At 45.7% G+C, this 20,988-nt stretch overlaps 1 protein-coding gene across 15 annotated transcripts in view; it reads left to right on the forward strand.

Annotated features, from left to right (window-relative positions):
- capn15 (calpain 15) overlaps positions 1–20,988 on the forward strand; it is a 69,559-nt gene that overhangs the window by 39,776 nt on the left and 8,795 nt on the right. For all 15 annotated transcript variants that reach the window (XM_052488477.1, XM_052488473.1, XM_052488484.1 and 12 more), the window contains exons 3-10: positions 11,080–11,288; positions 14,194–14,377; positions 14,739–14,962; positions 16,767–16,892; positions 17,129–17,281; positions 18,828–18,989; positions 19,126–19,358; positions 20,313–20,476. In XM_052488477.1, the coding sequence (XP_052344437.1) occupies positions 11,080–11,288; positions 14,194–14,377; positions 14,739–14,962; positions 16,767–16,892; positions 17,129–17,281; positions 18,828–18,989; positions 19,126–19,358; positions 20,313–20,476 (1,455 nt within the window). The remainder of the gene's footprint in view (positions 1–11,079; positions 11,289–14,193; positions 14,378–14,738; positions 14,963–16,766; positions 16,893–17,128; positions 17,282–18,827; positions 18,990–19,125; positions 19,359–20,312; positions 20,477–20,988) is intronic.

Consider the following 20,988-nt stretch of genomic DNA (forward strand, 5'->3'; position numbering starts at 1 on the left):
GCTAAACTGACTGGAGATCAGTGTCTAGGGGCAACTTCACGCTAATACACCATGCCGCCCCGGGAACACTTTCTGATCTGCATAAAGAATTTGTCTCTCTGGCTTCTCTTTCTCTCACACAGACACTGCCAGTCTGTTTTCAGTCTTCAGTTCACACAAGGAGCCGTGAATCATAATACATGTTTTATTTAAGAGGTGATAAATTGAAACAGTGAAATGTGTTTTTTTTGCAATGGCGTCAGTCACTGCATACAAATCAACCTCAGTCAGTACAATTACATTTATATTGACATTTTTCAAAGTAAACTTAGAAATAACCATTTGAATAAACTATTGCAAGATTACAAGAGGTTAGAAAGTTCTCAAATGGCTAAGAAAAGCTTAGATTCTCTAACCATACTGACGCTGACCCCCATCAAGAAACAATGAATTTTCATTAACCAGCATAAATGTCAGTCTGGAAGAATTAATCAAGGGTTTTCTTAATGGAGAAACCCTAATTACCCTTTGTAATTACAAACTAATCTCCAGATTAAAACACCTAATGTAGAGTGGCGTCCCTTTGCCCCACCCCTCGTGCTCATCTTTAAATACTAAAAGACCCAGCGGGTCATTTTGGTTCAGTACTCTAGCGCAAAGCGTTTTGATTGGTCTGATTTTGGCTGGTCTCGTAGCCAGCTTGATGTAACCCGTGGCAACCGCCTGTTTGGGTGAACAGTGTGTTCCCAAAAACCTGAAGTAGTCAGCGTAATGAAAAAAATATGTACCTGCTAGGGTGCGGGGGCATGCCCCCCAGCAAAATGTTTGGCCCGAAAAAATGTATTAGTCAATTAAGTAGCCAGCCACATAAGGGTTGGTAGTCCGCTATTTGTTTGGCAGTGTATAAAACACACTGGGTGAGGGGACATAGGACTAACCCCAGGGATAGGTAGAGAAGGAAGATGCCTCACTTTTGGACTTTTTCAAGTTTGCTTTATCTCGACACCACCGAATTTCATCATGTTTGCCTACGCTCTTTGTCAATAAGCAAGAAAATGGGGGGTAAATTTAAACTGATACAGGAACGTTGTCACTCACACGTATGCATTTCATTCCATGTGGATGGTATCGTGTCATTTTTCTAATGGTACAACGTTTGCTCTACCATGCATTATTTATGTCAAATGCTGCTCTGCGAGTTGCGGGTTCACCTTTGGGAGCGTGGGTGGGAAGCCGGCTTGTACAGGAAGGATGTTGGAGAGCCTCTCGTCTCCTCCTCTTGAACACCTAGACTAAATGTATCCCTTCATCTCTACTCTTTCATCCCTCACTCCCAATATCCCATCCCACCGTCGTCCTCCTCTCTTCCCGTTCCCCTCTTCTTTATTCCCCCTCTCCTCTATTCCCTTCTGTCCCCGGTGCTACCGTTCTCCCCTTCTCTCTTCACCCTCTCCTCACTTCTATCCCCCTGTGCACCATACCCCCCTCCCCCTTTTCTTTTTCCTTTGCGGCTGTGGTGCTACCCATGTGCACGCTAAGGTGAACACGGGGCATTTTATTTTTAGAAACGGGGGAGTAGAGTAGCAGCAATTATCCGCTTCCCTAAAGCAAATGTAATCAGCGGGAGCATCGAGCGGCACAGCTTAGTTTAGGGAGGGTGGAGTCGGCTAAGCACACTCTCCCCCCGTGCAGTGAATCTATCTCCCCAGGGTGCCTCATGACTGCCTCAGCCTCACACGAGATGCTAAAATACCTTCAAATGATGTATTTTATGAAACCCTTTTTTTTTTTTACATCAGCTGTTGTCACAAAGTGCTGTACAGAAAGCCAGTCTAAAACCCCAAACAGCAAGCAATGCAGATGCAGAAGCACAGCGGCTAGGAAAAATACCCTAGAAAGGTAAGAAGCCAGGAGGAAACCTTGAGGGGAACCAGGCTCCGAGGGATGGCCAGTCCTCTTTTGGCTGTGCCAGGTGGAGATTAGAAGATTGCGTTCAGAGGTAACCAGCAGGGTCAAATAATAACCACAGTGGTTATAGAAGGTGTAGGCTCGCGCTCCCGTACCTTCAAAATCATGTCGCTGGAGAATTTTGTCTTGCAAAAACTGAATGGTCCACTGGGATTTTGATTTGTTTGTTTCAACCCTCTCCCCACGTGCCTGCAGAAGGTAGACTCTTCTACAGGCACGTGCATCACTGTTTTCCGTCCGGGTAGGACATATTTTGAGAGTTGTCGTGTATGTAGTCCAAGGGCTGGCAGATGGCGATATTGAGTCGTTTCATTTTACCGTCCAAAGGGAATCCATGCAGCCAGCTATACATTCGTATCCCCCCGTGGGCCGGTTTGTACATAAAACGTTCTTCATTTAGGCTGCAAAAGGTGTCATTTTCCTCCTTAAAGACATGCTCCGGAACTTTGGTGACTGCTAATTATTATTTAAACCTCCCGGTTTGGGCTGGATGTGTTAATGTGTAGTTCATATGTTTACAATCTATGAGCAGAATTACAGTCTTACCTCAGTTAGCCACGAAATCCCTAGTTTTAAAGTGACCGTTTATCTGGAAGCTGTGCGGCCCCATTTTCTGCACATTATCCCCCACGTGATCCAGCCCCCTAGCAATTTGAGTTCAACCAATGAGCTTCAGCCACTCGAGTGACAGCTAGCAAAGAGGCACGTCCGAGAGCGAGGTGAGGTGCACAAATGTGACGTAGTACGCAATTTTCAGAGACCACTTTTGGATCGTGAGCGCTGCTTTCAGAACTACTGGCTACAAATGTATACAAATGGAGCGCAGAATGTCTTTAACTCTATTTAATGGTGAGAAGGTTGGAAGAAAACAGGGAGAATATGTATACATTCTTTATGAAACACTAGAGTAGCTAATGCTAGTCCCGGATGTTGCGTCTCGCATTGAGCCAATCAGGTTGCAGCTAAACATGATACGCAACATCCATTTCCCTCCTCTTGCCGCAGCTTTCGCTCATCTCGAAATAACCGGGAACGTTCTAAAATGTTTGTTTTTTTAGTCAGCAGTGCTTGTTTTAATGACTTGGGCTCCTACGGCACTAATCTGGTGAGCACCTTTGGAGCTCCGCCCAAGCAAGGCATTTGATTTGTTTGACATGTTGTGAGGCGTCACAGCTTTACACTGGGTTCCGACCCTTCTTTAGCGGATTGATGCCATGTAACTTCCCGGTTAGTGACGAGAGCGCGAGAGAGACAAGGTAACACGTGAAACAGGTCAGGGTTCAGCAGCACGACCAGGTGGACTGGGGACAGGGACCACCAGGAGTCGTCAGACCACTCCGAAGAGTGCTTAGATGACCACAACATTGTAGAGGCATATCTCCTAGCCACAGTGGTGTAAAAAATAATTGGTTCAATTTACACACTTATTTGTAAATTATGTCTGAGTGTTGGACTGTGCCCCTGGCTATCTGTAGATAAAGGTTTAAAAAAACTAGAATATTGTGTCTGGTTTGCTTGATATAAGGAATTTGAAATCGTTTGTACTTTTACTTTTGATACTGAAGTATATTTTAGCAATTACATCTACTTTTGATACTTGAGTATATTTAAAATCAAATACTTTTTGACTTTTACTCAAGTAGAGTTTTTCTGGGTTTCACTTTTACTTGAGTCATTTTCTATGAAGGTATTTTTACGTTTACTCAAGTATGACCATTGTGTACATTTTCCACTACTGCCTAGCCATTATTTCATTAATGAGTTGTCACCGACAAGTGGATCAAAGACGGAAGCTATATGAGAGTGGAGCAAAGATGGTATTTAGACAGTATACGGACAAAGACATCCATCCAGATAGACATTGTCCCTCCATAATCTATTACTTGAGGTTTTAAGTAATAGACAAAAACGTGTCAGTACACTGTTAAGAAATAGTCCCAACCCACTGGGCACACCACGTCTTTTCAACGTGGGGAATTGGGTAATGTTAGTTAAGATACGTTGATCAATGAGATTCCAGCCTATTTTCACCCACTCAAAAAGACAGCCAAAAGTTTGTTGAATTCCCAAATGTGTTCTCACTGCGCTTTCAAACATTTTCACAGCATAACACAGTTCAAAGGGGAATACAATGTCAGACATTTTTGTTTGTTTATGCAATAACTTAATGCGCTATTACTGTGCTTCGTCTAATAGCACAACCAAATGACCTGGATTGCAGTTGAGATTACATTTAAAGTACATGGTGCATGTCACCGACACCGTTTGAGATTCTGCGCCGGTTATTCTAGCAATTATGAAGGTTTCCACAGACCTGCGACCCTGAACAAGCACGCTTCCTATGATTAAATAGGGCATTTATTGTTACAGGAACCTCAAAATGTGACCATGGATGCGTTGCTCATTTGAAGGTTGAACGAATACGGCTACACTAGCTTTCACAGGCTATTTGACCGTTTTACAAAAGTAATATTGAATTGAGTTCGGTTGACAACGAAACCTAATATCAACATTTTGATGGAGATGTATCTTCTGCTTGGTTAGCTCCATCTGTGCCACACCGTCTGGCTTTAATACCAGTTTGTCTACAAATTAGTCATTGGTATGTTGGATTCACGTCTCCCTTTCAACAACAAAAAAAGTCGAAGCTAAAGAATGGGACTTAATCACGTCAAACTTGAAATGCACTTTAAATACAGTTTGATTTGATTAAATCCTATTCCTTAACTTCGATTTTTAACCTGACCTGGAGATGTGAATTCAACATATGTGTTATTAACTTGTAGATACCATTTGAAGTCAACCAGAGCTTGAAACCCTAGGCCTATATGTACGGTCTATTTTTAGCTGAATCCAACATACAGTGTATGTATTATTTAACTTGTAGATACCGTATGGTTACATTACGTTTTCTCTGTTGAACCTACACTTTGGAATGACTTCAATAGCAGCAGTGATTCTAATAGTGGGGATTTCTCTACGATTGTTCTCACCATAGCACATATAGTCAGTGACACATATCAAAGCTTAGGAGGGATGGGCTTGGTTAAAACCCTGGATGGGAGACCGAAAGGATAGCTGTAGCGAGATCAACTATCCAGTATGAGGTGCTGCCCAGCCTATAGTTCCCCCCTAATAGTGGATATTACGTTGAAGATCTGACGTTGTTTCCCGGGTAGAAATTCCAACGTATTTTCTATATTTTGTCTATGTTGAAAATGTATTACCATGATGACATTATCATGTGGTTTGAAATTTTACCCTCAAAACAACCCCCCCACATGTAGATTCCACGTCACAATATGTTGAATATGTGCCTGTCCACTGTAGCATTTCAGACCGGTTAACAACGCTGAGGCGTGCTGGCATGTTTTTCTTCTTCTTTCTGTGAAGCCCTTTCTGGTGGAAACATTGTAATTAACTCTTTTAGGAGCATGCAGAGCACACTAAACATATAGATTATGTTCCATTCTACTTGTCATTAAATCGCCATGGCTAAATGACAGCACGATTCAAACAGTAGGCAGACAGGTGGATTTGAACTGAACGCTTGGGAGCCTTGGAGCGCCAGGCGAATCACCACTTTCTCCTCGGACATATTTCAACCGCCACACGTTTCAACGGGCTGCATTGGCAATAAACCAGTGTACAATAAACCAGTGTACAATAAACCAGTGTACAATAAACCAGTGTACAATAAACCAGCGTACAATAAACCAGTGTACAATAAACCAGTGTACAATAAACCAGCGTACAATAAACCAGCGTACAATAAACCAGCGTACAATAAACCAGCGTACAATAAACCAGCGTACAATAAACCAGCGTACAATAAACCAGCGTACAATAAACCAGCGTACAATAAACCAGCGTACAATAAACCAGTGTACAATGAACCAGTGTACAATGAACCAGCGTACAATAAACCAGTGTACAGTGTACAATAAACCAGTGTACAATAAACCAGTGTACAATAAACCAGCGTACAATAAACAATAAACCAGCGTACAATAAACCAGCGTACAATAAACCAGCGTACAATAAACCAGCGTACAATAAACCAGCGTACAATAAACCAGTGTACAATAAACCAGTGTACAATAAACCAGTGTACAATAAACCAGCGTACAATAAACCAGTGTACAATAAACCAGTGTACAATAAACCAGCGTACAATAAACCAGCGTACAATAAACCAGTGTACAATAAACCAGCGTACAATAAACCAGCGTACAATAAACCAGTGTACAATAAACCAGCGTACAATAAACCAGTGTACAATAAACCAGCGTACAATAAACCAGCGTACAATAAACCAGTGTACAATAAACCAGTGTACAATAAACCAGTGTACAATAAACCAGTGTAAACGTTATCGCCGCTGTTTCTGTGTCATGGCGGTTCAATAAGTTGCCACTGTCATGTTGGCTCAATAGCCATTCAATAGCCATCTATTGCCACGATCAGTAGGTTGACTGTAGCATCGTGCCAGTCACTCCCTCTCCCTATTCAAATGTCCCAGTATTGATTCAGGTTTCTATAGAGACTCAGACAGCTGGAGTGCTGTGTGTTTTGTTAGCCGGACTAGCCTAGCCGTGAACTGTGACTGTGAATGCAGTAGAGTGCTCTCAGGCATTGGCATTGGCCCAGCCTTGAGAATTACCCAACACGGTACCATCAGAGACAGTCAGGCAGTCAGACCAGCACTGTGTTGCAATGTCGCCATCACAACAGGCCTCAAAACAGCTGGCCCTGGCGAGAAGAGCTGAAGGGACACTAACGCTGCGTGGGACTGTTTGTGTCTTGTCTGTCTCGCCGTGGCAGTCTGTCCTGTTTCTGCACGTGTCACGGTGAGTCATCTGCTTCGTCCTCGTTTGCCTTTGATTCCATCGTGGGCTGAAAGTGGATACGCGCCACATACACTCTACATGTTTATCCCATGTCTTAATACGCTGTCGTCTCTCCGAGGTCCTGTGTTGTCGGCGAGTGGCTTTTGGAACTCAAGTTAAAAGAGGCCTCTCTATTTGCAGGTCAGTCAACGCTGAAAGCCCTCCCAAATGCTGTGAAGCAAAGGAAAATGTTATCGGTTGCTGGCTAAACCCGACAACAAACGGGGCCGGTGTAAACCTCTGAACTGCAGAGCCACTGACCCAGTGAGCCACTGATGGACCCCGGGGGGCTAAGTCTTCTGGGGCATGATGGGAAACGGGGGCAGGGGCCAATTTGCCGCTGTCTGCCACGGTGTCGAGGGCAACAGAAGTGGCTTTTTAGGTGGGGTGACGAATCAATTTGTCTCCATTGACTGTGCACTGCCGGGGTGCTTCCAGTACTTTCCATTGGTTCAGGATGCAGAATCCAACCACTACCAACAGTGCACAGAGGAAATAGCATAGGCTAGTCTTTGTATGAGTTTCCTCGGGTTTGTTGTGCAGGGTTTTGACAGAGTGATAGTGTCAGGTCATTTATTGTAGGTTGGTTAGCCTAAATTCAAACTGTTTTGTTAAACACTGATCACTTACATTTGGAATTGAAGTAGATATTCTGGACAGATTATTTCAATTGCACATTTCAAAGAAGCACGATTTAGCTGGAAAGTGCTTCACGGGGTGCACAGGTCGGTGTGTTTTAGAAGCATCGCTGTGTGATTCAGCGTGTGTGTCTTCTTGATCTCGGGAATATGCGTCTTGATGCGTCTTGGCACCTTCCGTGCTGCGTGTGCATCTTAATGTTTTAACAGCAGGGAGAGGCTCCTTTAGCCACATGAACATTCACTGACAATGTTTTTCCTGGTACACGACTCAGCGTTCTGTGGCTCCTACGGTGGCCTGCAGGCCTCCGAATTAATCATCGTCCTTTTAACACAGACGTCAGACCGAGAGCATGTAGGCTAGGGACTATAGTGGTTTATAGTCCTAACCTTAGATCTCTGATAGTTGCATGTTTAGGCTACTCTGGCATGTTTAGGATATTTGACATGTGTTGTTAGTTTGCACATACTATATTTACAGTAGGGAAGAAGTCGGGTATGTTGAGCCATTTGTCTTACATTCAGCATCGCTACGTTAAGGGAAATATAGTATTCTTTCTAACACAGATGCCGACATATGTTGCATGATGTCGTGTATCCCAGGAAATAAACAGTATTCACGTAAACATTACAGTTCTGAAAAGGCCGCTTGTACAAAAAAGTAGTCTCTTGGGTTAAGTTGAGCGTAGGGACAGTGTGCGTTGAGCCGCTTAGGGGTAAGTCGGAGAGGGTGTCCCGCGAGGTTGTCCCGTGAGGGTGCTGGTAGGTGAAAGTTTATTTCACGGAATGAGGGTGAGGTATATTGTACATCTTAAATGTATGCCTTCATTCAGATAACGATCTCTCTGTTCAATATCACTTGCACATCCATTTCTCGACCAGTTGTCCGGGACAGGGGAGGTTGTGCCAATTTTGTGGGCAACTTCTCTGCATTTGAGGCTTCTAAGCCCATGAAACTGGTCCGCGAGATTCTTTATGAGTTTAACAAGCTCAGCATCCATGTCAACAGATAAGACCTTGTGTGCCTCTGCTACTCTTTCAGAGTCTCTCACGCGGGTACATGTTTGATTTATTTTTTTGGGTCAGTGTACCAATCATCTTTTTTCCATCCCTACTCGCTTCTCTCGCTCTCTCGCTCTCTCGCTCTCTCTCTCTCTCTCGCTCGCTCGCTCGCACCTGTAGGGGGGCCAGACCCCTGCTTGTTTTACGTTTATAACACGGAGCATGATGATGTCTTCTCTCTAACAATACAAATGCACATCTTGAGTTCATTCAGTTGAAGTCAGAAGTTTACATACACCTTAGCCAATTACATTTAAACTCAGTTTTTCACAATTCCTGACATTTAATCCTAGTAAATTCCCTGTCTTAGGTCAGTTAGGATCACCACTTTATTTTAAGAATATGAAATGTCAGAATAATAGTAGAGAGTGATTTATTTCAGCTGTTATTTCTTTCATCACATTCCCAGTGGGTCAGAAGTTTACATACACTCAATTAGTATTTGGGAGCATTGCCTTTAAATTGTTTAACTTGGATCAAACGTTTCGGGTAGCCTTCCACAAGCTTCCAACAATAAGTTGGGTGAATTTTGGCCCATTCCTCCTGACAGAGCTGGTGTAACTGAGTCAGGTTTGTAGGCCTCCTTGCTCGCACACACTTTTTCAGTTCTGCCAACAAATAGGATTGAGGTCAGGGCTTTGTGATGGCTACTCCAATACCTTAACTTTGTTGTCCTTAGGTCATTTTGCCACAACTTTGGAAGAATGCTTGGTATCATTGTCCATTTGGGAGACCCATTTGCGACCAAACTTTAACTTCCTGACTGATCTCTTGAGATGTTGCTTCAATATATCCACATAATTTTCTTTCCTCGTGATGCCATCTATTTTGTGAAGTGCACCAGTCCCTCCTGCAGCAAACCACCCCCGACAACACGATGCTGCCACCCCCGTGCTTCACGGTTGGGATGGTGTTCTTCGGCTTGCAAGCCTCTCCCTTTTTCCTCCAAACATAACGATGGTCATTATGGCCAAACAGTTCTATTTTTGTTTCATCAGACCAGAGGACATTTCTCCAAAAAGTACGATCTTTGTCCCCATGTGCAGTTGCAAACCGTAGTCTGGCTTTTTTATGGCGGTTTTGGAGCAGTGGCTTCTTCCTTGCTGAACGGCCTTTCAGCTTATGTCGAAATAGGACTTGTTTTACCTTGGATATAGATCATTTGTACCTGTTTCCTCCAGCATCTTCACAAGGTCCTTTTGCTGCTGTTCTGGGATTTATTTGCACTTTTGGCACCAACGTACATTCATCTCTAGGAGACAGAACGCGTCTCCTTCCTGAGCGGTATGACGGCTGCGTGGTCCCATGGTGTTTATACTTGCGTACTATTGTTTGTACAGATGAACGTGGTGCCTTCAGGCATTTGGAAATTGCTCCCAAGGATGAACCAGACATTGGAGGTCTACAATTTTTTTTTCTGAGGTCTTGGCTGATTTTCTTTTGATTTTCCCATTATATCAAATATCAAGCGAAGAGGCACTGAGTTTGAAGGCAGGCCTTGAAATACATCCACAGATACACCTCCAATTGACTCAAATGATGTCATTTGGCCAATCAGAAGCTTCTAAAGCCGTGACACCATTTTCTATTTTTTCCAAGCTGTTTAAAGGCACAGTCAACTTAGTGGATGTAAACTTCTGACCCACTGGAATTGTGACACAGTGAATTATAAGTGAAATAATCTGTCTGTAATCAATTGTTGGAAAAATGACTTGTCATGCAAGTAGATGTCCTAACTGACTTTCCAAAACTATAGTTTATTAACAAAACATTTTTGGAGTGGTTGAAAAACGAGAATTAATGACTCCAACCTAAGTGTATGTAAACTTCCGACTTCAACAGTATCTATAACACATTACACACACAAAAACAGAACGCACAACATGTTATAGTCATTTGTATGGGGTATGGCGGCCAACTTTTGGACTGTATTAGCCTAAAGGATGCACTTTCATCCTAGGTTTATAACCTCATGTTGTAGCTTATAGAGACCCCAACTTATATTAAAACAATGTTAAAACGAGCTACTTTGGTTTCGATATAAAAGCATCATGAAACCTATAACAATAAATTAATTTGACTTTGTGTAAATCAGTTTTTTGGCGCTAACTTGCTTATCCCTTTTTCTATGTGGTTTCTTCCTTCACAGACTCCATGAAATGATGACCTCTTCCTAAATATTTGGTCACATGACACATTTTGTGTCTGGTTTCCTCGAAACCAAGGTGTGGTTCATTGAACCCTTTCGCTCAACTTACCCCAACCCCAACTCTTCCCTATATTGTGGGATTTCCAGACTGCAGCCAACAATACACTACATGTTTTATTTCCGTGTGGTGACTTAGTCTTGTTTTGAGTAGTCTAGATGCCAGTATGATAATGCACTTGTTCAGCCAAGCAAATGACTCACGCTTGTACCCAGGCCACTGACTTACATCATCGGACTCTACTGATATGAGTGTGGTTTCTCAGCTGGACTGTTGTGTAACCTCCGTCTCGTCTGGAGGTTAAGGGTCATGTTCTATATCTCTCCGTCATTTTAGAACGTGGTGAACTTCGTGGACGACAGCTTCCCTCCCAGCCCCCAATCCGTGGGCTTCCCCGAGGGCGACAGCGTCCAGCAGCGAATCAAAAAGTGGCTCCGCCCTCACGAGATCAACTGCAACAACTTTAAGGACCGGGGCGTCAAATGGTCTGTCTTCCGCACCCCTCGGCCCTCGGATATCCTGCAAGGCCTGCTGGGAAACTGTTGGTGAGTTGTCTTCACTGTGTGCAGCTTCGTAGTGTGTGTGTGGGTGTGTGGGTGCCAAACAGCGTGCTATATACGTGGCCTGCGTGTTCGGTGTGCCTGCTGTGCTTGTTAGAAACAGTGTTTTGTCTCTGCCCTCCCTGGTCTGTTTACTAAGGTGTTTCTGAATGAATAAACCAACTCCACTCTGCATGTGAGAGGTGATCTCTCATCGCTCGTCTTAAAGGTCAGTGGGAGAGAATAAACAAACACACTGGTGGTCCGTGTAGTTTATCACTGAAAAATGAATATAGATGTACTCCCTGGGCCTAAAGCAGAGAGAGAGAGAAGGAGAGAGGGGGGGGTGAGCAAAAGAGGGAGAGATAAATAAATAGATAGAAAGAGCTGGGGAGGGAGAAAGAGAGAGAGGAGGGGTGAGGCAGCCAGATGTCCTGATACAGCACCTGACTGTAGGATTATTCAGAGGAATGTAGGTCTGGACACATAGGGTTTATCTCCACGCCCTTGTTTTGGGTGTCCTTGGGGCCTGTGTAGTCACTCCTACAAACACACACACACACACACACACACACACACACACACACACACACACACACACACACACACACACACACACACACACACACACACACACACACACACACACACACACACACACACACACACACACACACACACACACACACACACACACACACACACACACACACACACACACACACACACACACACACACACACACACACACACACACACACACACACACACACACACACACACACACACACACACACACACACACACACACACACACACACACACTCATTCTCATACACTTTTTACTCTCAAATACACACACACATACACAGCCGCTTATCGAAAATAACCCTCCCCAGGCACTCCTCCACTCTCTCTCTCACACTACAGGAAGTGACCCAATTCCCATTCTGAATCACACCCCTAGTCACATTTCCAGTCCATGTTACACATCCCCAGCCAGGCAACCACATGTCAAATCGCATACCGTCACATCAACCCACCCTTGAGCGGCCGGAGAGGCTGGAAACCCGTCCTAGTCCAGCGTTCTTGTCGCTACGCCCGAAGTAATTGGATTTTGATTTGCTTCTTTTTTTAATCTGATGTGCATTGATTGGATTTGCATGGGCTTGAATGGCCAGATCGTCCACGCTTGTCTAGCACCGTAACCCGGTGCAGACAGGGAGATGGAGTTGCTATTGAAAAATGTCTCGTTGAGATGATACGGGAAGAAGATCATGCAAGAAGGCCCCTCTTGAGACCGATTCTCTAGCTTCGAGATCACACAGACAAACACACACACACAGGGAGTGCTTGCTGAGTAAAGCCTCAAACGAAGGGGCTCAGCTCTAGGAAGGGCAGATTAGCAGGAAGATCTCCTGCGTTCCATGACCTCCCTCTTAGTCTGCTTCCTCTCAAGGTTCTCCTCCTACGTTTTGGCTTCTGCCTGGCTCTTTTAGGGGTTTCGGTTGGTGGCAAGTGAACCATCAATTGAGAAAGGTACAGAAGCAGAGCTACAGAATGGCGTGTCATACGCTGCAGTTGGAGGAAACACGGGGAAGTGATGCTGCTTTGAAATGTGCTAAACTTGTTATTCCACTTTGGAGACACGTAGGAGGAAAATACCTTGAATGAGCTTTGCACTTCTATCGAGACCTCTTCTTTTTTCCTTACGCCCATTCAGAATCGTTCACACCGTCTTACGCCTCACCCATCTCGTTTGAGAATTGGCATGTAACCGGCCGAGTGAGCGTGGCACTGTGCTCCTTTATCCCTCCATTATCTTAGCCAATCGTGGCTCCTGCCTTTCTCCCACCATAGCTCAGTGATTTTCCTTCCCTTGGCTAAACTCGGGTCATCATTTTTTTTTTTATTCATATTTACGGATCCCATTCAAGTTGGTCATTAAGGCATCAAATCAATTCCAAATCCAATTTTATTGGTCACATACATTTGTTTAGCAGATGTTATTGCGGGGGTTTTGGCCAAATGCTTGCATATGAACGTTCCCATGTTCAAGAAGGCATTTCGGCCCTACTGTGAAGTAGGAAATAGCGTAGAACCCACACAATCCTGAATCTGGTCATAAATGTGAAGAATAAGTTATATTGTCTGACTGACTTATATACGTATAAGCTTCTTGCCTGCCTGCCTTCGTCTCGGAAACACAGTGACTAGGATCTGGTTTCAATGATGGACTCTTGGCATAGAGGAACTATGCGACTACTTTATCCTCTTGAATAAAATCCCAAATCGTAGCTGGCAAGATGTTAGAACACGGAAGTTATTTTTAATGAGTGCATTTCGCAAGTGGCTAGTTTGCATCAACTAAAACCACTGCAAAGGCTGTGCCTGTAAACCTTGGTTTTGAATCACGGAGTTCTGGCATGTCTGCATTGTGATTTGTTGGGAGAGTCCCCAGAATAGTTTTTCTCTCTCTCTCTCTCTCTCTCTCTCTCTCTCTCTCTCTCTCTCTCTGTCTCTGTCTCTGTCTCTCGCTGTCTCTCTCTCTCTCTCTCTCTCTGCTGCCCCTCTCTCTCTCTCTCTCTCTCTCTGCCCCTCTCTCTCTCTCTCTCTCTCTGCTCTCTCTCTCTCTCTCTGCCTCTCTCTCTCTGCCCCTCTCTCTCTCTCTGCCCCTCTCTCTCTCTCTCTCTCTGCCTCTCTCTCTCTGCCCCTCTCTCTCTCTCTGCCCCTCTCTCTCTCTCTCTCTCTCTCTCTCTCTCTCTCTCTGCCCTTATCGACGTAGGCAGTGCCAAAAGAGTCCCTAGTTGAAACCAGACCCCCAGTCACTGTGTTTGCCCAGGGTCGGGTTTTCCACGCTATGCCTGCACCAACTTGCTGACTGACTATCTCATTGCTGCCCCCCCTGCAGGTTCTTGAGTGCGTTGGCGGTGCTGGCTGAGCGTCCAGAGCTGGTGGAGAGGGTGATGATCACCAGGGGGATCTGCCAGGAGGGGGCCTACCAGGTCAGGCTTTGTAAGGATGGTACCTGGATCACCGTGCTGGTGGACGACATGCTTCCCTGCGATGAGTACGGATACCTGCTCTTCTCCCAGGTATGGGCTGGAACAACGCACTGGTCCCTCACGCTTCTGTGAACTCTGAACGTGGTCTTCCCTGTTATGTTCATTGCGTTTGCAAGGTTCATTCACTGCTCATAGATTTGACCTACTCTCTCTCTCTCTCTCCATTCTTCCTTCTCCCTACCCTTCTCTCTCCCTCTCTCTTGATCTCTCTCTCTGTGTCTCGCTCCCCTTGCCTACTGTTCTCTCCCTCCCTTTCTCCATCATACACGTCCCTCTATCCCCTTCACTACCTTTCTCCGTCCTTCCTACTTCACCACCTCTATCCCCCTCTGCCTCTTTACTTCTCTCTCCTTCCGTCCTCCATTCCTCCTTCCTCTCTCTCCCTCGCCAGGCTCAGCGTAAGCAGCTCTGGGTGGCCCTGATAGAGAAGGCCCTGGCCAAGCTCCATGGCTCCTACTTCGCCCTGCAGGCGGGGCGCGCCATCGAGGGCTTGGCCACGCTGACGGGGGCGCCGTGTGACTCCCTGATGCTGCAGGTCAGCTCCACCAACCCCCGCGAGGAGCCCATCGACACGGACCTCATCTGGGCCAAGATGCTGAGCTCCAAGGAGGCCGGGTAAGGGGGATAGAGGAGATTTGTCTTTCGGGGGGGTCGCTCCTGCTGTGTATATGTATCATGATGTGCACAGATTGGCACGAAGTATGAAGTAGTTACTTGAGAGTCTAGGTCAAGAACCAGTCCATTCATTTGAGAAGTCACGACGTGGCCTATTGAATGGACCCTGATTACGTCTGCTCCTTGACTAACAAGCATGTTCAATGGAGAGTGCTTTTTAGTCCAATTAGAGTAGGCTTCTATCTGGATCCGTTTTGGCAACCGCCCCCAAGAGTTTTAAGGTGACACGTGATCAATGTTCCTTCGAATTTTTCCTAGACACTGAGCAAACTTCAGGTCTGCTAAGCGCAATATTTCTGTGCAACTTCCAGCGCACGTTTACTGTGAACACTTGAGACTTTTTGAAAAACAATATGCAGGGCTTGACACGAACCTGTTTATCCACTTGTCCTTCAGACATGTTGTTGTGTTGTTTGGTGCAAGAAACCACTTTACAAAATATAATGCAGTATTATTCCCACACCGTTATTACAGGCAAATTATGCTTCCCGCTGCCTATTGGCTACTTAGCTTATTCAAGCCTATCTCAAAATAAAACACTGTCCCTTTAAGACAGAAGAAAAGCTCATTACCTGACTTGCTTTTCAAAGATGTCTAGAGAAGTACACGTTTTGTGCTCTTGTAGGAAGCAATCACACTCCCCTGTTGCTGACTACAAATGATCAATGACTCCCTAACTAGCAAAGGATATGAACAAAATGTGTACACGCGGTTACAAGCAGCTGTCGACTTTAATCTCAAAACAAGCGCGTCTACTCACGACCACAGCTGTAAACACGGTCCAGTTCAAAGTGAATGGCACAGATCCATATAAGTCAATGGTCTATTTGCATATAAGCCCTACTGCAGCTCTGATTGGCTAAGCCGCACTGGTCTGTGTAGAGTACGTGCTGAGTTTCGGTATGTTGCGTTGATTCGAGCACAATTGCCACGGTAAAGGAAACATCGATAGTGTTAACCGGGGAAACTCTCGAACTGTGGTCATGATCACTTTGAGTCTAAATGCAAGCCGAGATCTACCGTTCAGATTTTTATCTTTTGAACAGGACTTAAAACATGTAAGCCCATGCAACATTAACCAATTAAAAACAGTACTGTAGCAGTGAGGTTTGTGCAGTAAAGTATAGGCCCAATGATACATAGTCACTGTATACTGCCTTTGCTCGAAATGTTTGGGCCGTTTACATAAAAATAAATTGGTACACTCCATGATCACACCGGTAATAGATCTGCTGAGCATACATTTAAATCATTGGCTATTTCTTTTATTTGACTGGGCTGATGGGTACCTGCATCTCATGGTCAGTCTCAGCGGAGGGAGAGAGCAGCAGACTGAGGCTCCGCCTCTAGTCATGGTTTAAGACGTTTTGATATCTCACAGTATCAGCTTTGCTGTCGCTTCCTTTTATGCCTGCTGCGTTACGGCAAACACGGTCATCTGAGCCATCCGATTGGCCAGCGGTAGGCCTGTATAGTGCACTTGATTGGCTCTCTTTGTACCTTCAGACACATGAAATGGTTCAAAATGGCAACAGGTCGCCGACCCTACCGCCAACAGGCAAAAAAGAACACAAGGCTTTATCGTACAGAACTGTTTGGCGGTCAACTAGGAATGCCTTGGAGAACGACCGGTTGGTGACCACTGCTCTGGAAAGTTGAGTGAGGTTAAATCCCGTGCTTCTCTATGTGGGCTGATATCTCTGCAGTCTGAAGGCATCTCTGTCTGTGTCCTGTGTGCGGGTAGGTTTCTAATGGGGGCGTCATGCGGAGGAGGGAACATGAAGGTGGACGATGTGACGTACGAGTCGTTGGGCCTCCGCCCTCGCCACGCCTACTCTATCCTGGACGTACGGGACGTACAGGGCTACAGGTGAGAGCCGATTGGGTTACCAGTGGGAGCCGGGTGGGGCTAATTGGTCACAAATGATAAGGGGGTGGGGCTTTAAGTTATTGCTGAGAAGGGCCATGTCTCTTTTTCAGATTCCTGTCATTGTGTCCTTTATTCCCACTGGTAGTTGTAAGAAACTTATCGAACCCTGATAAGTGTCCTTCAGTTTTTTCAGTCCTGATTGCGTTGTTTTTGCTCTCTCTCTCTCTGCCGCTCAGACTACTGCGGTTGAGGAACCCGTGGGGTCGCTTCTCCTGGAACGGCAGTTGGTCAGACGAGTGGCCTGATTGGCCGCAGCACCTCCGCCACGAGCTCATGGCCCACGGCAGCAGCGAGGGTGTCTTCTGGATAGAGTACGGAGACTTCATCAAGTAGGTCCCGTCTCAATGCGTCTCAATGTGTCTGTCTGTTAGTGTTGCCCGGTATACCCGAAACGTCTGTACTTTTTCGAGCCTAGAACATGAAAAACGACTCGGTACTAGAATTTTTGTTACTTTAGGTACTTCTGTTATATCACTGGGCCTGCTCCACTTTGTCTGCACTGGGAGTCTGGGCAGCATCATGTTAGCTCCCTACTCATGCTGCACAGAAGTAAACACACTTGAATATTGCAAACAATGTCCATACAGGCCAGAACACTGTATTTCAACTGTCCGGACAGCCGAAAAAAGATCATGATATGATTTGAATAGTAAAATGATTTGAAGTGCCCATCCCTAGTAAAGGGTGCTTGACAAACAGATACATGATGTGAAGTCCTCACAGCGTTTTAACAAGTGTAGTCTAGTAGAAGAACTAAGAACACCACAGTAGCCCTTCACTCTGGCTTCAGAGCTTTTCTATTTTATCTCTTCCCTCTTATCCCCCCTCTCTTCTTCTGGGAAGACGAAAGAGGGGAGCAGACAGATGACAAAGCAGGGGGGGGTGATAAAACGGGGAAAAACAGACTGAGAAGAAAAGAGGGTGAGTCAGTCACTGGTTGGGTCTCTGGGGGCGGTCGCTTTGAAGCAGAGCCATTTTTATTAGCAAGCCAAATTGTGTGTGTGGGGGGGAGTGGAGAGGTAGGTAAAAGTGTTGGCTTTGATCTGTATAAATACATTTGAATCGTGTGAGCGACTGGAATGTCAGGTCAGAGGGTGGTTTTCTGAGTTGGGTTTTGGTCAAACTTATCAGGAAAACATCAACTTGTAAGAGAGGGAGAGGAAAAGGATGTCAAGATAGCTCATGCCTTAAGAAGTCAAATGAAGGAGCTGTCTTCCACAAGACTTTGTGCTGATCAAAGATGGGGCTTATTGGAGTACTGCCGTGAGTGTGTGCATGCATCCATGTGCTCTTTTGATACAGTATAGCCTTCACGTAAAGTTAAGGTGTAGTAAGGGAGTCCTGTCATGGCATGCAGCAGCCGTGTGCGTGACTGTTTGTGCGTGCACATTTGTGGGCTGATGTCAACAGATGCTGCAGAGGCGTATCACAGCTTGGATTTCTAATTGGGCCTAACACAACTCCTTGTGGTGTACCACACTGCTATTTTTTAGGAAATCACACACTGCTATTAACCCTGTCAAAGGACTATGGTTTTATTGTTGGCTCAGAACAGCAAAATTGACAACCCTTTACAGATTTCATTTAATGATGTCAGCACGTGATGCATCGACATTCGTAGAACAGATATTGTATGTTTATTTTCTGGGCAGCTTTTCTTTGCCTTTTGTGTCTGTGCAGTTGAAGCAGTGGTGAAACTGGCTGGGTAGTGAAGCGGCTAGTGGTTATCAGTGACATCATAATTGGCTCTGAGCGAAGGAGCGTCATTATGCATTAGGTTGTAAGATCACATTCCCCGGGTCTGACTGTTACACAGTCAGCGACTCTAACTCTGTCTGTGTCATTTTTGTTGTTGTTGTTGTTGTCTTTCCACAGGTACTTTGACTCGGTAGACATCTGTAAGATCCATTCAGACTGGCAGGAGGTGCGGTTACAGGGCTATTTCCCCAGTAGAGCCTGTGGTCCTGTTACGGTCACCGCTCTGACCATGCTGGAGAGGACCGCGCTGGAGTTCGCCCTCTTCCAGGAGGGCAGCAGGTACTTTCTGTCTCTCTCTCTCTCTCTCTCTCTCGCTCAACAGCCACCTGTTGGAATGAAAAATAACCCTTTGGACCATGTAAATAAACAATCCAACTTTTAAACTATTGGATCTCTATTCCCCTCCTCCTTCTAGGCGGTCGGACACGGCAGACAGCCACCTTTTGGACCTGTGTATCATGGTGTTCAGAGCGTCGTTTGGCAGTGGCAACAAGCTGACCTTGGGCAGGCTGCTGGCCCACAGCAAGCGGGCGGTCAAGAAGTTTGTGGGCTGCGACGTGATGTTGGAGCCGGGCGAGTACGCCGTGGTGTGCTGCGCCTTTAACCACTGGCAGATGAACGTCAGCGGAGTGGGGCCGCCCACACCAGGTACATACACACAGTATATCCCTCTGCAGATTGGCATGAATGGATGGTAGAGGAGTACCGCCCAAACACAACTGACATATTTCATGGTATGCATGTGTCAACTCATAGTGTGAACGTGTCAGCTGTGTTTGAATGTGTGTGTGTGTGTGTGTGTGTGTGTGTGTGTGTGTGTGTGTGTGTGTGTGTGTGTGAGCAGCCGGTAAAGAATTTAATATGGAGAATATGTGCCTATGGGCTGAATCATCTGTAATAGACTCACATGGTAGCGGTCTTCATGGGTCCAAAAAGTTCGCTCCGTTCCGAAATGGACCTGGGGCTTTCCACACCGGACCCGGTATGCATAAATACCATGTTTAAACATACAGACTCACTCCGAACAGATGCGAGGACAACTAGACTTGTTCCGTAGGGACCTGGTGGGATCCAGACTCGGTCTGATCCGAGTGAGGGAAGCAGGAGAAAAGTCCGTTTTTAAGCTACTTTATTAACCAAGGATGATAAAGCGCTAGAGGAAGGAGAGAGAGAGAGGTGCCGCTCTAGCAGGGAGACGAGAGACAGCATCCAGCCAAGCCGACTTTGCAGCTTTGATGACTTTCTGGAATATCCCTCTGTAGGTATATGGAACTTTCTGGAATATCCCTCTGTAGGGATATGGAACTTTCTGGAATATCCCTCTGTAGGGATATGGAACTTTCTGGAATATCCCTCTGTAGGGATATGGAACTTTCTGGAATATCCCTCTGCCAGTTTGTGGATCGAACCTTGTCTTTCAAATGAGGGAACAAAAAACACAATGGTAGAGAAGAGTAAATTCAGCAACTTGGAGGGCAGTGGAAGTTGACATAACCACTTCTTTATTGTTTAAACCAATGTTTTGGCCCTGAGCCTTCATCAGGGTTTTTATTAAGGCGACCAATCACAATGGGAATCAAATGGAGTCTTGTCTTCTCTTAGTGTCGAGCCCCACCAGCGCACGGCGTCCCAACCAGGACTTCCCAGGTTACATCCTGGCCATCTACAGCTCCCGCCAGGTGATGGTGGAGCAGGTGGAGGCTACCGCTACCACGCTGGCCGACGCCATCATCCTACTGACCGAGAACAAGGGGGAGAGACACGAGGTGAGGGGCATGGACACACACACACTCACAGTGAGAGACACACACACACACACATACTCAGAGACACACACACACTCACAGTGAGAGACACACACACACACACACACACACATACTCAGAGACACACACATTGCAGTCCTCCTGATCGGCAACAAAAGAGAGGGGTGAGTGAGAGGGGTGAGCCGCACACACACGCGCACTCACACACACACTCCCAAAGAACCAACAGTTTTTCATCCTTAACCTAGAACAAAAGACTGTGTGTTGGAGTTTATGTACGTCCCACACACACAGTGGACAGTGGAGACTGGCACAAACACACACACACACACACACACTCTCACAGACACACACCAAACAAGGCTTGAGTAAGTAAGAGAATGTGGGTGAATGCGAATTGGATGCACAAATCAAGTATCCGTTCCACATTCACACACTTGCGCCTGTCTGAAAGGGTCTGTCATGTTTCCAGGTGTTTAAGAGGGAACTGCGGGGCTGTGAAATGTAAGCGA

The sequence above is a fragment of the Oncorhynchus keta genome, chromosome 3, assembly GCF_023373465.1.
Source record: "Oncorhynchus keta strain PuntledgeMale-10-30-2019 chromosome 3, Oket_V2, whole genome shotgun sequence".
In the NCBI taxonomy this organism is placed as follows: domain Eukaryota; kingdom Metazoa; phylum Chordata; class Actinopteri; order Salmoniformes; family Salmonidae; genus Oncorhynchus; species Oncorhynchus keta.